Raw genomic sequence first — 22,197 nt, 5'->3', positions numbered from 1 at the left:
TATAGCTAACGGTTATTTATTTCCATTTTCTTCGAGCAGGTAAAGATATGGTTCCAAAATCGGCGAATGAAAAATAAAAAAAACAGTCAGCGTCAATCTGCGCAAGCAAATAGTGGTAGTAGTAACAACAGTTCCAGTCATAGCCATTCCCAGGCGCAGCCTCATCACAATCCTCATCATATAGGCCTAGGACTGGGAATGTCAACACTACATGGCTCTAAAATGCATCAGTGACCTTTCGAGCAACAACCACACCAATCGAAAATACACACACAGCATAATCAGCAAGATTCTCAACAAACCTTTCAGCAACTTCAGTTGCAGCACCAACATCATTCAAATTCGACAACAATTCATGACCAAGCACAGCAACAGACACATTCACATTCTCTGCATTCTCACTTAATTCATCAACCATCTTATCAATCCAACCCCCCAGATAACCAGATGAAACAGGAGCTTTGCGACACAATTAATGCGTCGATGTGTAATAATTTTCCTCATGCACCACCCATAAACTATCGACAGCAACAATGATTTAAAATTTTAAACCAATTCGCCACATATGATAATTCGGTAGTAGAAGATGATGTGCCGCTATGGCAAAGTTAATACGTAAATGAATCGAGTTTGAAAGAAGTGAGAATAGAAGGACACAGGTATATTGAAAAGCCGATCGCCAACAATATCCAGATATTGCATAAAAAAGCAAGGAAACTCTGCGAACTATGTAAAGGAATCCACCGAATATAGAGCGACAGCGTAAGTTGCGTTTGCGAGGAGTATTCTGGAAAATCTGAAGTGTTGTTGGGACAGGTGTAAATAAATCTTAGGTATGTAAGCTATCCAGCCAGTGAGAAATGTCCAAAATTAAGACCGAGAGTGGGTTATTTAAGCTAAGGGTTAAGGGAAAACGAAACTTTCAACGAATCATAAATAACAGCACGAGGCAATATGAAGGGACAAGCGGAGCAACAGTCCAATTAGGAAACTGTTTCGAGCAATCATAATGTAGCCCTGTTGCTCGTGTCGGCGTATGAAGTAAATGAAGAGAGTAGTTGAAACAGGTAGTTCATAAAGTAATATAAATATTTAAAATCAAACTTTTTCTGTAAGTTACTTTAGATGCATGAAAGAAATGGAAAATTAGGTAAGGGAGTAGGAGGAGTAAATAGTACATGAAATAAGTTCAGCGTAAAAAAACTTAACTTAAATCTTATCTATATGTTGGCCCCTCCCCCCTCCTCCCAACACACACACACACACACACACACACACACACACACACACACACACACACACACACACACACACACACACACACACACACACACACACACACACACACACACACACACACACACACACACACACACACACACACACACACACACACACACACACACACACACACACACACACACACACACACACACACACAAAAGTATATATATATATATATATATATATATATATATATATATATATATATATATATATAAATATATATATATATATATATATATATATATATATATATATATATATATATATATATATATATATATATATATATATATATATATATAAACGTAAGAGGTGCAATGGAAGAAATGCAGAAGAACTTTAATAAAAAATTATAAACATTAGGAATAGTTTGACAGTATTTCAACATTTCACTCTATCGAAATAAAACAAAAATTTCACACATTATGAAACCTTGTTATTTTCGCTGTACAGAAGAACCGAAAATAATATCTATAACAATCAATATCTCTTTGTGCGTTTTGGGTACATGATACATTTAGATTATGTTATATGCAGGATCGTTGTACAGGAAAGATGCACCCAAACTAATGAGACAAAAAAAATGTACATACAGCAATCAAAAAGAGACAAGACGATGAAATGAGGGAAACGTGACTGAATTGCATGTGATTATTATTATATTACTCGTAAATATGATTACTTAAGAGATATTTCATTTGATTGGAAGTTTAGCCTAATGTATTTCAGTTCAGATAATTTGTTTCCCTTCAACATAATTGATTTAAAACAAAAATATAATGATTTATATTCAATGCTAGCATTTGTTCAACAACTAAAGGATTTATTCTGTTTACATATCTATGATAATTGGGTCTCATATGATTGTATCGAATCGAGAATATAGATGGCCACTACTTTTAGTTTTAAGTATATAAATTCATTCGAGTGAATTTTTTTAAGTCAAGAGTTTTGTAGGTAGTTATGGTACAATCGTTAATAAAATAGTTTTTTTTTGTATATAAAAGTTTAAGTTTTGCTTTATTCTTTGCATATCTCATAAACGCAATAATGCTAACATGGCAATTGCATTTCATATATGTTAATCAATAACTCTTGGAAAACTTGACTACATTTTAAATTAAAATTATTTAAAATGATAAAATATTTGAGTTATTGTGGACAAACTACGAAAATCGACCAAACGAAATATTTATTTTAGCATTTTGGTTCTTGGAAATAAAAGAACATGTGTTTTTGTGTAATTTGATAATAATTATTTATTTTAAATTACATAAATAATTATTTAACAGCGGAGAAACTATACATGAACAAGTTTTTAGCTATTAGTCTAGAATTTTGCTTATGCATGTACTCATCGTTACAGTTATGAAATTACTAATGATAATGTACAGTACTGACCGACAAAAACAGAAGCCAAATATACCCAACAATACAAGGAACAAATAAAATAATTAATGGTGTTTTAGCAAGCAGCTCTAAAACAAACTAATTATTCACATAGTAACCAGGAACTATTATATATTTACTGATTGGCTAGAGAGTTATAGAGCGTTAACGCTTGTTTATGCTAGTATGTGAACTATTCTTGTTCTAAAATTAATGATAGGAACATAATAAATACAATGAAACAAGAATTGAAACAATGAAACAAGAAAAAACAGTTTGATACTTTTGACATACTCAAGGTACGATTTAGTTTCAAAATTGAATGTTACACATAATAATAATAATAATAATAGTAATAAAATAATTAATGATAATAATAATAATAATAATAATGATATTAAAAATAATAATAATATTAATAATAATAGTAGTAATAATAATAAAACCTCTCAAACGAATTTATTTAACACATTCATATAATGCTTGCAGGTTGATGTTGAATTACATGTATTGCATGTTTTATGAATTTTTTGGGTTTTGTTTGAGTTTTACTCTACAACTCTATTCGTTCCATGGTTAATAAGATATCATCCAACTGAAATAACCATGGAATTTAATCACAGATGACTAAATCTCTGAATGTCTCATTCTCAAACAGGATCGTAAAAAAGAAAAAAAAAGGGAGTGAATGATAAATTGCGGAATGAAGCTGAGGGAAATGTCAAAAAATAAAATATGTCAATAATATTTCTGATAGCAGTTTCTGCATTTCTATCTGCAGTTTCTGCAGATGAGTGTGAACTGTTGATTACAGTAAGGCGAGGTCTAGACTGATCTATATGATCTTTCTACACTTGTTTTAACTATAGTGATTATGATTAGAATTAGTAAAAGATTTAATAAACATAATGAAGTGAAACAGTGAAATTCCCTGCATGGGTTTGCCTAACAGCATTTTCTAAATGATGATATTTGTATGTTATTTTTTTCATTTGAATCCTTCAGATCCGTTAGGATCTTATGGTAGTTATTTTGACTTTGGCATGAAAAAAAACGGGAGGATCCCTGGTAGACATGTCATCGAAAAGTTTTGGCAGTTGTTTGAACTGCCATAATGAAGCAGAAGTTATATGACATATTCATATTCATATTTGTCTACCTACCGGTTACAAAAATACTTAAATAATACTTATGACCAATGTTCCTCACCTAACAAAAATTAAGGCAGCACTGGATTATCGAGGGTTCTGAGGCGGGATCGAAAAGATGATAAGGGAAGGTTGAAATCAAACATAGAGGATACACAATTGAATTGACGAATTTCACAAAGGCGGGGGTCATTGCGGCTCACAGCAGTTCGGCTGGACGGGATCAGTAGGGGAGGACAGTTACGTACAACACGGTTAGGGACGTAGAAAGGGATAGAAGAAAGGATGGATGGAGAATCAATATTACCAAGGTGTAAGGCGGTAATAAAGGACGATTGGGCATGGGAACGGTGGTTTTATAGTAGCTCCAGGCCAAGAAACTGACATCTGTTCTCGTAAGGTGGCAGGGGGAGGACAATCCACCCAGGATTTTGCACATCGCAAACTTGATGAATGATCGCTGCACCCGCTCGATACGTTCGACGTGGAACTGAGCTGTATGGGGACTAGACTACTGAGCAGTACTTCAAAATCAATCTGACCGGTTAGCAGAACAGAGTCTTCAGCCAGACATCGAGGACTTTGACGATACAAATACGATTGACATGCACATAATTTAGAATGTACGAGTGAACGATTGGACACTGCGAACGACTAAACGAAATGACGTTACACTTATCAGGGTGTAAAATGAGGGAATTACGAGCACACCAACAGGAAAAAACTGTCAAGACTAATTTGTAGGGAAGCACAATCACTAGAAGATACACGGAGAAAGATTTTGAGGTCGTCTACGTAGCAGAGGAAACAAACAAGATGGAGGACAGTATGGACATCCTTAATAAAAATTATAAACAGCAATAGACTTAGTACACTACCTTGCGGTACGCCTGCACTACATGAAAAGGAATTCTTAAACAGGTCATTAAATTTAACACTACGAACGATCACATAGAAAAGAACGTAACAAAGAACGTAGCAAACAGATTTTTGACATCAAGCTGTGAAAATGCATGTAAGAGAAGGGAATGAGGAATACAATCAAATGCAGATTTAAAGTCAATATAAATAGTATGAAAATGTTTAACTGACTCTAACTGGAATGAGACGAAAGATGAAAAGGACATAAAGCTAGTTGTTATAGTACGATTAGCCAGGTTGTTGAGGGATAATAGTAGAAGAGTTTAATTTAAACGTTTAAGAATGGACAATGTGCTCAAATACCTACCATATTGTATTGAGATGCCAAGGTAATTCGAAATGACAAACGGAGATAATTTATTTACATGTACATCATTTGAAAGGTAGTTTTTTAAGCTTCCTTGGACAAATAAATCTAAGACCTTGGGAGTTGCCTTTCATCAGTTATTTGGAATTTTTGCCACGATGGAGGAAGACATGACTATAGGCATCCTAAGTTTTCGCGACAGAATTGTTAGAGTAGAGCTAGGGTTTCATGTCGAAATTTTGCCGAAACTCACCTAATACGAACGCATTAAGTTTTGGCGTCACTGTTTGCCGTTGCGAAATCAGTGGACGTGATTTCTGCTTATATGTGTTTATGATATATGTGCTTATGTTTCCCAAGTACTATTTCACTGTTTGGCGGGTTGCATCGATCTCCCGGCCCAGATAACCCAGTAATGGAGCCACTTGTACCTCTGTCTTCATTTTTAGCTTTTTTGGAACCTCAAAAATTAACCTGGGCTCTCTTGCGATGCTTTGATGGTTGCCTAACAGTGTCAAGATGTTGGTGACCAAAACGCAGAAACGTTATCATGCGACGAAAAACTTCTGTATGCAGTCCATTTAAGACGCTACGGGGTGTCATTCGTTGATCGCGCACGCTTCTAAGTTGGTTGGTTTACTTTTTTGGTCATCATGGTTAGAGTTTGACTGATAGAGGTGTCAAGGTGAAGTGACTGATAGAGGTTGCCTGTTGTCTCATGGGATACTACTATTCAAAGTGCAATTAACGATTTGTTAGAACGGGTGAAGATAATCCTATGATAATCCCATGAATTGGTCAATTTTGTAAATGCAACGTTAAATTACATAACGGTTAACATTGTTTCAACACGACAATACGACTTTCGGTTTGAAGGAAATTGCACACGAAATTTTATATTGATGTGATGCACTAAAGACTGGTTGCAATAAATTTATTTAAAGTTTTGCATGCGACTTTGCGATGGGAGAGCATTTGACTTTCGCCAACGCAAAACATGCAAAACAATGTTTTAAATATAGTGAAACAGCTCCATGCACTTTCATGAGATATTCTTTTGTTATGTTTTAATCGTTCCTCTTAATTTCACACAAATCAGTAGGTTTCCCTTTAAATTTGTTTTGAGAATTTTTTTATCGTGTTTGAAAACAGAAACAAATAATAAAAAAAACTTTAGCTAATTTAACGAGAACGACGATTCCACACTGTTGCTGTGTACGAGTACAACGATTGCCCAAGAGCTTTTTCATAAGGAATCAGTTATCAATTTATCTGACATGGCATGACTTGTCCATAAAGCATTTTTATAATTAGGGGAAGGTAGGTAAAGACGGACACTGCGGGTAAGATGGACACTTCTCATAAATGCATGAAAAAGGTAATTTTCGTGTAATTCAACAATGTAGAAACCAAACTGAAGGTAAAACAACACATTTGAGAACATTTTTTGTGTAATATAAGCGAAATTGGTTAACTTCACGATCAAAACAAATTTTCAATCGTGCGCACCTTTGTGGATCTAATTTGATTATTGCGGGTCTTTAGCTCTTTATCTTGCATTGTTTATATTTTCGGAAGTTTTATTACATGAACGATTTGTCATGATGGTAAAGCAAAAAACTGGCGAAAGAACGAGAATGAAAGCAATACAAAATCTTGTTTTCTGATGGTTTAAATATCCTGACACCATAGCGGGAAAGACGGACACTTTGTCATAGGGAAAGATGGACACCGAATTTGTTGAGTTATTTTACTTCTTATATCAATTGGTGATAAAAATATTTCTTCAAACACCTTAAATAAGGGTATTTTGAAGATATAAACCATTACGCAACTAGAAAAAGTAATCAATAAGCGAGAAATGAAACACCGGTCAAAATAGCAGTCATGCGTTATGATATTACTCGCTCGACGCTGATGAGGTTATTCACGAAATCCAATATTTTGTCACGACTTCAACAACTTTAATAAAGATAAAGTGCAGATATCAAATCGTTCAGGAATAGATGAGAGATTCTATGGGTTTACAGATATCAAAAAGTTCAATCTTCAATGTAAGAAATGGCTGGACCTATTAACAAGTCCCTCAAATATGCTGTGGTCGCGGACTTTCCGCGGAATAATTTCCTATAGCGAAGTTTTTAATTGTTGTTCTATAAGCTGGTGCAACCTCCACTGTTAGTGCCCGATATTAAAGAAAGATGCCTCAGATTCTGCATTCTACGTTCTATTAGAAGCGATGCTAACAATTCCTAAATTCACGGCTGGATGAATCGTTGTTGCAATTGGCCAAGAATTGGTTTATAAACGTACCAGGACGTGGAAAGCGATGGATATTGTTAAAATACTGTAAAACTCTTCACTTTCCTACGTTTTCTAAAGGTGTCAATCTTACCCTTCATGGTGTCCATCTTTCCCATATCAGGTGTCCGTCTTACCCGAACATTCCAAAACTGCACGAAAAAAATCATGTTTTTCATTCATGAAAAAAAAAAACGCAAAAATCAATGGAAACTTAAAATTTTCAACACATTTTCAGATAAAACATGAGTGTAAGATAATGTATGCATATTTTCATGGTCGTTGCACCTATATGTCCTTAGATTTTGACCATTTCCCTTAACGTGTCCGTCTTTACCAACCTTCCCCTACTGAATCTATGTTTGCTACGATAATTTTTCAGCCTTTCAGACTTTTGTATCATCCCCGGAATATCTTCAATATTTTCTTACGGCGTGGGAAGAAGGGGTCATCAAGAAGCTATATGGATCTCTTTTTGTAGTTTTTTGACTGATCAAAGTTTTGGCCATCTATTGCTGATTGTAAAGTGATTAAAAATTACAATTGGTTTTTAAAGAAGGTATCTTTAATTTTGAACTATACTTGGATGGTATAATCACAGAAAAACAACAATAATACCTAAAATGTTTCTAAAAGATTAAATTGTAATAATTTAAGCGAAATAATAAAAAAAAACACATTCTCCTGGCCCACAGCACTCGATCATTTACTAAAGTTGGATCTTTGCTTTAAAAGTTTGCCGACCGCTGATTTAAACATATTGTGTAACCTTTATAGCAAACACTTTTGCTGGAATACATTACAATACAATTGTAGCTTTCATCGTTATAACAATTCTTTGATGAAAAATGTAAAATGGTCGGTTCAAAGCTAGTGTTGATTTTGAATTGACCTGAAAAAATGTTTTTTTCTCTCTACTCTAAAAATGTACGGTTAACTTACACAAACGATAGGATAATACAATTAAATATGATAGACCATTTAATTATACATTGTTTTCTTTTATTTGTTGATATATTTTATAGACATAGTTAATTTTTCGAGGCCGATAGGTTGGCAGGTGCGAGGACGTCAACTCCCTCGTGAGATTGTACGTCATACAAGAAGCTCTTATGTCTCTGAAACCCTTCTTAGATTATCTTATAATCGAGTGTTGGCACGATATTGATAAGAATATAGCTTATTGTACTTTCCTGACATGCTTTCGACGGGTAAATAGAGGCTATTTTTATATCATCCAGTATATCCTCTAGCAATGGTTAACAGTATTCATGTACGTCCTCTGAAGAGCTAAAATATGCTGGGAATCCTCAAAATAGTTCATAAATTAGGTTCTCAGGTAGCTGATCCTCTTGTCGAGCCCATAGTAGTTTAAGAGCATAACATAGGAGAAGGAAATCTAGGGATGTATAAATACAACGACCATGAAAATGTGTATAACATTCTTACAATCATTTTTGATCAGAAAATGTGATGAAACTTTTAAGTTTCTATCGATTTTTGTTTTTCACGAATGAAAAATATGTTTTTGTTCGTGAAGTTTTAAATATTCGAGTTAGGCTGACATTTAATCTGAGAGAGATGAACACCATGAAGGGTAGAAAACGTTGGAAAATGAAGAGGTTTATAGTATTTTAACATATATTATTGCTTTCCACGTCCTGTCACCGTGAACAACTTGTAGAATGCAAAAACTAAAGTATTATTGAAATATTGGGCACTAAAAGCCGACGTTGCTTCAGCTTACAGAACAAAAGTCTAGAACTTCCCTTTAGGAAATTACTCCGAGGAAAGTCCATGACCCCAGTATGTTTGAAGAACTTCAAGCAGGAGGGGTTAATAGATCAAGCCATTTTTTCCAGCATGTCAAAATTCAACATATTGATATTTATAATCCCATAGCATCTCTCAACTATTCCTGAACGAGCTCATATCAATGCCTCTTCATTTTGTTGATTAAAGTGGTCCCAGTCGAGGCAAGATATTGGGTTTCTTGCTTTGCCTAATCAGCATCGAGCGTGTAATAGCATAAAGCTTGATGGCTATTTTGACAGGTGTTTCATTTCTCGCTTATTTCAATGTTATCTCTCATTAATGGATGGTTTATATCTTCCAAATACCTTTATATGAGGTATTTGATGAAATCTATTTATCACTAATTGATATAAGAAGTAAAATAAAACAACACATCCGGTGTCCTATTTTCCCTACTACAGAATGTCCGTTTTTTCCGCTTTGGTGTCAGGATGCGTATACACTCAAAAATATTTTTATTGCTTTAATCCTATTCTTTCGTCAAAGTTTTGCTACATAATCATGACTACTCATTCATGTAATAAAACTTCCTTAAATATGTTGTTACTTTCAGTTTGGATGATGTATTGTGAAATTATTCGATAATTACTGTTAGCATATATATTATATTTATATATATATACAGTGAACCCTCTCTTATTTGAGAGGCGATGGGACTGTCGAATAAGAGGGGTTTTCAAATTACAGAGGTGGAAAGTGAACGAAAGGTCCATCCAAACAAGAAAGAGACAGAACATTTAGTATGCAGCCTTAACTGTTGCTATAGGAAACTGCGAACAGAATCGCTAATTTGAGCATACATCTTTCAATAACCATGGCAACACCATACACAAATAAGAGGGACACAGATTTCAGAGGTTTTCCAAATTAGAGGAACAAAAATGTACTGGAAATCAAGGGACTGTGCAAAATGTTCAAATAAGAGAGGTTTTTCAAATTGGAGAGGTGTCAAATAAGAGAGGGTTCACTGTATATATATAGATATATGTATATATATATATATGTATATATATATATATATATATTTATATATATATATATATATATATATATATATATATATATATATATATATATATATATATATATATATATATATATATATATATATATATATATATATATATATATATATATATATATATATATATATATATATATATATATATATATATATATATATATATCAAGCTCCGAATAGCCCGTGACCCCATACGTAGGACTGACTATTCAGATATGGTAACACAAAGTCACTGAAAACGAAGCCCACATTACTAGTGGGTACAGGCAGGCCTTTATCGGCAACGGCTGATGTGCCAAAAAAAAACCAAAACACCATATATATATATATATATATATATATATATATATATATATATCAAGCTCCGAATAGCCCGTGACCCCATACGTAGGACTGACTATTCAGATATGGTAACACAAAGTCACTGAAAACGAAGCCCACATTACTAGTGGGTACAGGCAGGCCTTTATCGGCAACGGCTGATGTGCCAAAAAAAAACCAAAACACTACCGATGCTGATTACTACCCATTCAAACAAAAAAAAAATCTCAGGATGGAAATGATTATTCACAGAAAAAGAGGAAAATAAGAGAAACACTTTAAAATATAGTAAAACGTTACGAGAAGAAGTACGATTGGCACGAAAAGAAGGGAGATAACGAGAGGATTGGTAACACCATTGCGCCTACGCCGGGTGTGGAGTGCCAATCGAAGATGGGATGAAAAACGGAGGAGGAATGTAAAACGGTAGAAGAGAAAGAAAAGCGTTACACAGTGCGTTCAACATAGATAAGTCATGACTAACTTCGATCTCTTCTGCATCTTCTATTATAAAATTCTAGTAAAGGCTGATCAGCGTTGCTTTCCAGCGGTAGCTTTGATGTTTTTTGGCTGGATTATATCCATACAATGGCAACCACATCGACTATAGCAAACACAACGCCGACTCAGTTTTTAGTGTTTTGAAAGGTATGGAGACGAATGATACAAATTACAGTCTAAATTTAATAATTTAACGTTTTTCTGTGGTCTTATACGACGTGTCAGAAAAATGTTGTAATGAGTGGTCCAAAGAACTGTCTAGCAAGCCTCAAAGTCAGAAGAGGTAGGTAGGTGGCTTACTTTAGGTGTCCGCCACTGTGAATCCGGATGTATGAAAACGTAGCGAAAACATGCATACAAAAAGTAACTGAAACAAATAACCTTTTTTAGGAGTAACGGGTCATGCCGGCCTACACAGGCTTCCGATAGTTAGTACCACTTAGCCGGATAGTCAATTTTTGCTTAAGGCAACTCATAACGTGTGTGTTCGGGATCAATTCCAAGGCCGGTAGGTTTTTGGAGCCGATATACCGGTGTATATATACAATTTCAGTACCGGTAGGGTAAATATAGCAATAGCGGTGCAATTTGTAGGAGTACAGATGTGCTTTAATAGATTTAAATTATCAGGGAGGTAAAATTAGGAATATTTTAATACATAGCAATTGGAATAAGTTTTATTTTTGCAATTACAACCATTTTTACCATCCAACACAACACATTTACGAAAAAAAAAAAAAATACATATTTTTATGACGATTTCGTTGTACCTATAATGGTGGTATGGTTCCTATAGTCGTCGTATTGTGTTACCGTCCAAATAGACATACAGCGACAACGTCACGCGCGACGACGTCGCGCGCGACAAACAGTAGCTTAATTTTGCAAACAGAGCTACTCGTTGCGCGCGACAATTTTGCTTCATCCTAAATAATCGAATTATCTAGTTTTTTTACAAGCCAGATTAATGCCAAACGCAAAAAAATAGATTTGAACACATTTTAACCTATTTTTGTGTGTTTTCAAATAAAAAAAAAACAAGTTGGTTGACTGAGTCAAATAAGATACTTTGATCTACACCGAATGTAATTTTCAGCTATTTTTCGTCGCGCGCGACGTTGTCGCTCTATGTCTATTTGGACGGTTACTATAGTGTTGGTAAACAAAGATTGCTCAAAAACTGAGTATAATATATATGGGACTTAGTTTCGAAGCTGTTTTCGTATAAATAGCAAGTATCACATTCATAATATTGATTTCTTACACAATTAGACCGTAAAAAATGTGTAAATTTGAGTGATAAAAATATTGACTAAAAAACTGTATTAAGACTGCCGTCTAGCCAAGCCAGGAAGTGTGTGCTTGATTTGAAGTCAATTTTTCGCTCAGTTAGATATGCGTATTTTGGCCTTTTTTGATAAATTACTTACAGGAAACACATTTCTGTAGCTTATTTTTGTAATAACAATACGAAATGTTAACAATATCCCGGAGAAAACTTAAATGTCCTGTTTTTAATAATTATATAGCTATGACCACCATAAGTACACCCCTGTTTTGCGTACCTATAATGGCACCATGGTAAAAAAGACATAAAAATGCGTAAATATGTTGTTAAATGTTGTCATGTAAAGCGCTAACAAATATATAAGTTCGTTATGAAATCCTAAATTGTTTGGAAAATGTTCACACATTTCTCAAAATATGGGGTTTTCTGACACTATAATGGAATGGCCCAATTTTAAAACATTTATAGCCTTTTTGATAGACCAGACAACATTTTACAAGCGCATTTTAGAGCCATATCACCAATACATGAACGTTTACTCTATAGGGTCTAGATATATTTCAGATCCGGTATGGGAATGGGATTAACTTCACGATCAGTATGGTATCAGGATCAGTTACAGGATCAGTAAGAGATTAGGATCAGTTCCAGTATCTCATGACTAATCCTAACACTTATACGGGATGGAATCAGTTCCAGCGCCAGAATAAGTTCTTTAAAATTTTAGGTTCAACATGGGTTCGGGATTTGTCGCAGGAGCGGTTTGAATTATAAATCAATTTCTTTTAAGCACTTGGAATTAAAATCACATGGAATTTGCGTCGTATTTTAAGAAATCCGTTGCACGCATTCTTAGGTTATTATACACCCCAGAAATTATCTTGCATAACCCTGTAACCGGGCCAAATTAACTAGTCATGGCAAAAAACGGATGTATTGCCTGGTAAGTAAATAACCTGACTGAACTCACTCGTTGCATTATAACTCATACCAAACAATAAATCGATTGAAAAAAGTATTTAAACGATACTTTTAGTTAATAGACGAATGGATTAACTTTAGAATGTATTTTTTTTTACTCTGGAGGAACGGCCGTATTGCTAAAAAATGTATGATTTGATATGATCGTTAAATAAACAAATACGAAAACACAAACGGCAAATGATTAATTGCTAAAGTATTTTAATTGAGGCCAAGTTTCATCATGAAATGTTGAATACTTAAAGAAGTCTTTGTGTTCGCAATCAGTTAAGTCAGTAATCTTTGCGGTGGCAGTGGCGGATTAACACAACCGGGGGCCTTAAGCAGTCACAAAAATGCAGACCATTCTGAAGTCTTATGAGTAATGTTAAGCCATATGAAAATTGAGAAGCAAATTTACTTGTGAGCTGAGGGTTAGTTCATTTTCTCGACAGCCTATCACCAATGTTTCGGGAACCACGCGGCTACTTAGTTTGCGTACTGCTTTACACTGTTTTCCGGCTCAGTTTGTAATGTGAACGGCATTATTAAACAATCGTGCTATGTATTTTCAACAGTCCAGCTGTCACAAATAATAGCAGCTGTTTAAAAACATCTTAAAAGTTATGAATAATGCTGCTCACATTGAAAACTGAGCCGGAAAATAGTGTATCCGCCCTTGGGTGCTATAGTGATGGATTTCAATAGCCACATTTTGGCTTGTGAATTGTAGTTTGAAGAAATATGCTAGAAAAACACCAATTCATCAGAGCATAGTTTTTTTTCTTACTAAGAATATTCTTCTGAGTTTCATTTTATCATGTCTCTTCATCATTCTAAATTGAAATATTTATTTTTACAGTTTTTTATGCTTTGAATTTTTTTTTATTGTATCAGTTGCACTATTTTGTACAAAAGCACCCTACGCACTGCTCTTTTTATTTCCTTTTTAGTATTGTTTTTTTTTGTGGAAACATGTCTTAAACTGTTTGTTCAGTATTATTGTCACATTTTTCTGATTCTCAAGAAAACAAATTTTCGAAGGTCACTAAGTATACCACATCATTGTTTATTAAGTGCAAAAGTTTTGTTTGTTTGGTGCTAACAATTTGTTGGCTGACAGATGTTTTTGAAAGAATTGGAATCCGTTTTAAGCGTCAATTTCAGAAACAGTTGACAGAAACAGAAAATGACACTTGTTTCGGTAAATGACTATATGCTATATGAAGCTTTACCAACCATATAAATGTATAAATATGTTTGAATAGGAACTGAACGGACTGGCATTTGATCCCCACAAAAATAATGTACTTTATTTGCAAGCCGGTCTCATGATACAGTCGTCAACTCGTAAGACTTAATAACATGCTCGTCATGGGTTCAATCTCCAAATAGACCGTGTCACCATACGTAGGACTGACTATCCTGCTATGGGGTGTAATCCAAAAGTCACTGAAAGCCAACCCCACTAGTGGTACAAGGATGACATGACCGACGGTTGTTGAGCCAAAAGGAAAAAAAAATGCAGGAATATTTTGATGAAATGTGTTTAACCACTACCAATTGCCGAATAATCAGTAACATTAGTACGGGTTTATTATAATTTTAGTAAATAGGCAATAAAACGTAACTTTCGTGCGTAGTCTGGAGCCCAACTATTGCTTCTTCAATTGCTCGACTTGAGGTGATTCAACGTAAGCTCACGTGATATGCAATACGCCTGATTGCAATAATCTTCCTCCGTATGCTGCGTGGTGCCGTCTTCTAGGCCTTGAATCTCTTTCGGTTAGAAGACGCAATGCACATTGCTCTATCATCGCTGGATTGCTAAATGGCTCTATCGGCTCATCGCCTTTGTTGCATCGAGTCGATATCTATGCACCATCCCGAACACTTAGGTCTAGAGAAACTCTACGGCTCGCTCAACCCCGTTCCAGCGCTGGTCGGTCTGACCCTATGTTCCGCATGTCGGCGGTTTTCAACACTGTTTCGGATTGCTTCGACTTCAACATCTCAACTCAGTGTTTCAAGGAACATCTACGGCTTCTGCCGTGAATTGCGATACAAATCTTGATTTTGCTATGTATTTTTTTGTGTACTGTTACTTATCTTAATTAGGCCAAACGGCCCATTGAAGATTAAACAATAAATAGTAATAATAATAATAGTAACAAAGATAAACTGATTGAGAAGAAAAGTTCAGTATAACACAAAGCAGTTCATCTCAATCACTCAAGTTGACCATGACAGGAAAAGGGCTAAATTTACAAAGTATTTGTTACAGTTTTTGTTAGATTGTTTTCAAGCTTCAGCATATCAGCAGAATTTGGTACTAGCGTACTGAAGGATCAAACTAGACTTAAACACAGAAATTTAATGCCTTTCGCGTAATAAAAGTCCTTAACATTTTTAATTCAAGCCTAAGTGTTTCATTTGCTCTTGACAACATGAAGTCCTCAGCGTAGAAGTTGCTGCTTAATTTTGACTCTAACTCACCTATTTTTGTCTCAAAGGCACCAATTTTTGACTGCGTGTTACTAATTTTGTCTCTAAGGCATCAATTTTTAACAGTGTACATCAATCGCTTTATTTACAAAATTTAGCATAATTTCTGTTACCGTTTGTGCGCCATTATTGTAATTAAGTTGAGTAATGAATAATATCATTGATATAATTTAAAATATAACATCCGTTATGCCTATTTTGGAAGTTTATTTAATATATTTATGGATATTTAATGGAGTGAAAGATGTATTTTCATGCGTATGTAACGGCTCTAGAATTTATAAAAAAAAAATCTCTTAAAAATTAAATACATGGTTATTATATTGTTTTTGTGATTTAAAATAACATTTGCCAATAATCTGCATAAAACACTTTTAGATTTAAAAAAATAGATGAGTTACAGACAAAAATAGATGGGATAGAGTCAAAAATTTATGCGCACTGTCAAAAATTAGAGCCAAAATTAGGAGGCAACGGTTGTATCTTGTTGTGAAGAATAATCGATTGAATAAGTAAAATGTTATTTATGTAATTCTCATCGGTGTTGTTAAATCTCGTACAGAATGCAGGAAATATCTGACAAATAACTAATTATCAACTGTGAAGTGATTCAATTTAAAGCCTGTACGAATGCAATCAATTCATGGATATGTGTAGAAATTTTTTTTTATACATTGTATACATTTTTTTACCATTTAATTCTTAAAGATTTTTTTTCAAAACCAATTATGAACGTAAATTAAAAAGCAATAAATGACGGCGTTTTAAAGTTTATTATTTCCAAGGGATTCTTAGTAAAATAGGCCACCAAAATGTATCTTGTATCAAGCGAATCACAAAAAAATATATGATAAAAGAGCTTTTTTTCTGGCCGTAACTAGATGTTTCATTTCGTTTTTGCTGTATGTTTAGTACTATATAAGCCGCAGTACTTTAAAGAAGCTGAATCTGAAGCTTAGATTACTACATGATGATAGATTATTAATGACGTTTAAAAAACTAATAAGGGAAATTAGATAAAAACAGACACCGCGAGAAAGCTAGACACTTCTGAAAAATACACTTATTTGTTTTTAATAAGGGCATCGAGTTCGTAATGATCACACACAGCTAGAAATACACAGACAGACAAAATATCAATTGATAGTTACGACGGTCTCGAGATACATGGCGAATGGGGACCGAAAACGACAGCGAAATACCACTATCTCGAATCTCCGTGTAAGTCGCATCTCGTGATTTCCAGCCAAAATGTCACTAATTTTCGTAAAACTTTGCAAGTAGGAGGTGTCAAAGCAGTACAATTTGCTCAACGAACTGTCAAATTTTGTAAACCGTGAATAAGAGGTACACTGGTGGACATAAAAATAGGAAAAAAATTTTGGATGTGGAATAAAGGATGTGCAAGTTCTACCGTGGCCTGCGTTGAGTCCTGACCTCAACCCGATTGAAAATCTGTGGTCAACTCGCAAGCATCAGCTAAAGAACCAGCCTGCACGTTCAGCCGATGATCTATGGACACGCTGCAAGGTTATGTGGAAACGCATACCCAGAAGCGAATGCCGTAAGCTCATCGGCGATATGGCCAAACGCTGTCAGGAAGTGATAGCGATTAACGGTCACCACATTGACCGTTAGAATGTGCTTTCGCTCTGTGGAACACCGCAACACCTCCTCCCAACAACCACTTAAACAGTCCTTTTCAGGGCTACCAAATATTTCTGACAAGAACTATGTCTTTCGGTCACAGAAAAAAGTTCCTATTTTTATGTCCACCAGTGTACCTTGTATCTCGGGAACAACCTGTACGTATATGTAACAAGAAAAGGATCAATGGAACAAAAAGAAGTGCGGCGTTTCCCTACGTTAAGTAAGGGTCGAACATGGAGCAATCTCGGCAGAACAAAAAAAAAAAAGATCAGTTCGGATTGTAGCATTTAGTTATTATTGAAAAAAAAATTAAAGAAGTGACTGGCATTTTATATTAAAATTCATACAAATTCGTAAATGTCCGGAATCAACTGACACACACTGTGATTGGTTTTGGAAAAAAAAATTGAGAATAAGTTTTAACCAATCGATCAGTGTAGTGCTTTGCTTAACCAATCATTCTGACACTTTTTTAGCATATTGTTTTCCAAAAGTATCAGATTTAACTCATAAAGTTGCACCATAAAATATTCTATTTTTGCAATACGTTTCTACTGATATTAGATGGAAGCTCAAACATCGGCTACTTTTGATAAGATGATACATAGGATTTCAAGCTTTCTATGAGACAGCATTTGATAGGAAGATGATCAGAACGATACTTGGCCCCGTATGTCTGGAAGGACAATGAAGGAGCCGTTATAATGACGAGCTATACGAGATGTATGGCGACCTCACTGACGTGCAGCGTAAACTCGCCAGATTCTGGTAGGCTGACCATGTTGTACGCATGGAAACGGACGACCCAGTCCGTAAAGTCTTTTTAGGCCGTCCACAAGGACAGAGGAGGCGTGGTAGGCCCAAATTGAGGTGGCAAGATGGCGTGGAGGCGTCCGCCATTAAGGCCGGGATACCGGACTGGCAGAAGAAGGAGCGAGACCGTGAGCGGTTTTGGACACTCCTGAGGCAGGCCAAGACCGCATAGCGGATGTAGCACCGGATAAAAAGTTAGTAAGTTCTAAGCATAATAAATGCACAATATATTACGGTTAGAACACTTTGGACTTGGGAGTAATCGAAAACTAATGTTAAAACACGAAAAAATTCACGAAAAAACACGATATTTATCTTGGCCTCTCAAAAGATTGCAAGCCAATATTTTTGTTATCCATCCATATTTTCTAGCAGAATATGCCGTGTGATAACGCGACTGATCAATAAGGAATTCTATGGAGAATGACAGGAGTAATGGTTACTAATGACTTGAATGACACCTTGCATTGCCCAGGACTATACAACCAAATTTAGAACACACATAAACTGAACCAAAACAACAGAAAAGAGACTAATGTAGATCAAATGCTCAAAGGTTCTATAAGTTAACCAAACAATAACCATTACAATGCCCATCTGTTCAAAGAAGATTTGTTTAAGTACACTGCCCGAACCTACCTATATTAATTAATGGACCTTGGAGAGCATCAAAAATAAGAACCCATTGCTTCCAATCTTCTTCTTCTTCTTTGGCACAACGACCGTTGTCACAAGGCCTGCCTGTACCACTAATAGACTTGGCTTTCTGATTTTTCTTTCTGATTTACGCATAGCAGGATAGTCAGTCCTACAAATCATGCTAACGGACGTAACGGATACAGTTTGTTCGGGGACGACTATACCAAGAGATCGACCTAATAAAAAAATGGTTGTTTCCAGAACCTGCAAAAAAGTTGATAATCAGAATAACATCAATATCAACAATTAATATATTATTTTGCCACGGATAAACCAGTCATTGTCAGTTATTGTCAATATTTTTGTGGACTAAATCTTGTTAGTTGGTACAAAACTATCATAATTTTGAAAATAGCACAGGCATAGGACATTTTAAAACTAATCTGCTACGAACGTTTTTTAGTATTTCGTTTGTTTGGTTCAATAAAATACATTTAACATTAAAGTTTTTTGTAAAGTTACTGTTATCTTAATCTAAAATTAAAGGAACTATTTACGATCCGATTTTTGTATCATACTAGTTAAATTGGCCCGGTTTCAGAACTATGTTTATAGATCTTTGGGACTTACGCATTGTCTGGAATGTTCACAATTCAAACGTCTTGAAACAAGCAGCGATTGATTATCATCTCTGACAGATTGTGATTCGTTTGAGGGCTTATAAACATTTAGAAAGATTGATTTGTTTGAGAAGATTCCATGTTTAAATATATCCCTAATACATGGAGTGACCCGAAGTACAATCCTAAACATGTAAGACTTTAAACAATGTCCGTCATAGATTCAAGCCTAAAATGAGCCGTTATCTCATGTCAATGACTGAGTATTCGGCTTCGTGATACTTATTAAGACTTGAAAGCCAGTGTATAGGCTGATATTTTTTCGTAGGTCGTTACGCTATATATAAAAATAAGATCCCTTGTCGTCTTGCCTTCGTTCGGGGTTTGTATGAAAAATCAATATTAAATATAATTTTTTCCATTTTCAAAATCTCAAATCTCGTCTCTGTTTTAATGGTAATGCATTAGATATCCTATCTAACCTTATTTTAAATCTCATAATAATATGTATTTGTGTAACTTTTAGTGTAACTTTTGATTCTACTTGTTTTTCTTATTCTGCAGACTGCCATTGTACAGGCTGATCTGAATCTGATTTTAAAATGGCCCGCTGGCCTGTGTATTTGAGTTTCTATCATAGGATTATGCTTCCTTATACTTTTCTCTTTAAAGAGGCCCGTTCAAAGTTTTTGGCAGTTGATCATACCCCGATTCTTGCATCAATTTTTAGATCCGTTTCCAAGCTTCATGATTCCGACTTAATAGAAAGCCTCCTCTTTATCCATTCTTATCAGACGTTCAATTAATTGCCATTTATCGCCATTTAAACGAAAGCAGGTATCATGTGTTGAGACCGACCCTGACTTCTTCATTATTGATAAGATAATATCTATTCTCTCAATACTATATCGGGGTAAGAATATATCCATACGGAGCCCTTTTGACCATGATGTTCTAAGATTTACCACGGGACAGACCCATAATCAACCGACTGATAGGAATTAATGTCTTGAATTTATTACTATGGGTCATAGCCAGTTAAATTAAAAAAGTTGAGTCTAATTTGTTTTAATTTAGGTGTACATATTCAACTGTATTGACAAGTGAAAATTTATTTTCCCTTAAACCAAAACTTCTATAAATTAAGGAAAACGATGTAACTATTTAAGCTTTTTCATTCAGCTGTCAAAACTTTCCCACGCTTTTTGATCAAATGTTCTGGACGACTCGACCTCTGTATTATATAGACTTTGATAGCAACAAAGAAAAGGAGAAGGATGTCAAATTTGAGTAGTCTATAGCAACCACTCTCTTGTTGTCAAGCGCGTTTCTATACAATTGCTAAATTATCCCACCTTGGCGTGTTATAATGTTTATATTCCAGAAATATCATGAAAACGGAGGTTGTTATTATTTGAAGCAGTATTTTGCCCCGCACGTTCAAATGAGTTTGACATCGCTGCTCTACAACTTGCATTATTTATTCTCCGTCAGGTTTCTTGTATCCATTAGTTGTAGTGGTTAATAAGCATACTACAGGTGAAGGAACAGTAATTAAATCTGTGTCTGTGCTCCATTGCAAGCGACTTTATCACACGATTTGAATGATTTTCATAGACTAACGATTATTAAAAAACATTGAAGGTTGTTATAAAACTCCACACATTCAGTTAAATAAAACTGGATGCAGCGTTTGATTGTTTTGATGTTCAAAATGGTTTGATTTTGTCGTACGACGAAATCGTAAATTCGACGTTGTCTGTTCAATCACATACAAAATTTTGACATGCCTTCCGATAAAATCGCATACTCGTCGTCGTTGTCAACTCGTACGATTAATAACATGCCCGTCAAGGGTTCAAGCCCCAAATAGACCGTGCCGCCATACGTAGGACTGACTATCCTGCTATGGGGGGTAAACCAAAAAAGTCACTGAAAGCCAACTCCAGCCAAGTGGTACAGGCAGGCCTTGACCGACAAAGGTTGTTGAGCCAAAAGAAGATAGAGCACATACATGTATTCTATAAGTCTAAGCCTCCTGACACTAAAGCGAGAAAAAATACAAGTGTCATAGAGAAAGATGGACATATAAGATTCTTGATTTATGTTATATCTGCTTTAAATTGGTAAAAAAAGAACTCGAGGTTAAGGGCTAAACAGCAACTGGAAAGCTTTATGAAATTTAACATGAACAGAACAACGGTGAAAAAAACAGTCATACGGTTTGTTTTTACTCTCATTCGTTGTAGAGGCTGATACAAAACGGATTATTTTGTCACAGTTTGGAGTACTTTTTTCTGTGTTAAATGAATATTAAAATGAAAAACTTGCAAGATTTGAAGAAGATCGATTTTTTATTCACAAAAATTTATTTAGTTAACATTTGAATATAGTACATATCGTTTATATCCAACGTTTTACATATGTATGTATTTTACTTTTTATAGTGTTTATTTTCTCAAATCTGGCTTCCATCTGTCTGAATGATGGAAAAACAAGAACTTTTATGCAAATATAAAATATTCAATACATTTTCTATGAGAATAAATGATACATTGGGTAATGGTGGCATGATAATAGGATTTAATAATTACAACATTTTCTAGTAATATACCGCAAATACCATAACTATATGGACAGTACATTTTCGCGAATTGCGGAAAATTCAGAAGAGATAGATAAAAACGGTGGATGTATGAATTGTGCAGAAT

At 34.8% G+C, this 22,197-nt stretch overlaps 1 protein-coding gene across 5 annotated transcripts in view; it reads left to right on the top strand.

Moving 5' to 3' along the window:
• LOC1272715 (homeobox protein abdominal-B) overlaps positions 1-1,103 on the top strand; it is a 33,210-nt gene extending 32,107 nt beyond the window's left edge. For all 5 annotated transcript variants that reach the window (XM_061644321.1, XM_061644322.1, XM_061644319.1 and 2 more), the window contains one exon: positions 40-1,103. In XM_061644321.1, coding sequence (XP_061500305.1) covers positions 40-234 — 195 coding nt within the window. In that variant the 3' untranslated portion in view covers positions 235-1,103. The remainder of the gene's footprint in view (positions 1-39) is intronic.
• Positions 1,104-22,197: the final 21,094 nt, after the last annotated feature.

Source organism: Anopheles gambiae, chromosome 2 (genome assembly GCF_943734735.2).
Source record: "Anopheles gambiae chromosome 2, idAnoGambNW_F1_1, whole genome shotgun sequence".
In the NCBI taxonomy this organism is placed as follows: Eukaryota; Metazoa; Arthropoda; class Insecta; order Diptera; family Culicidae; genus Anopheles; species Anopheles gambiae.
This window is presented reverse-complemented; position numbering and strand designations above follow the sequence as displayed.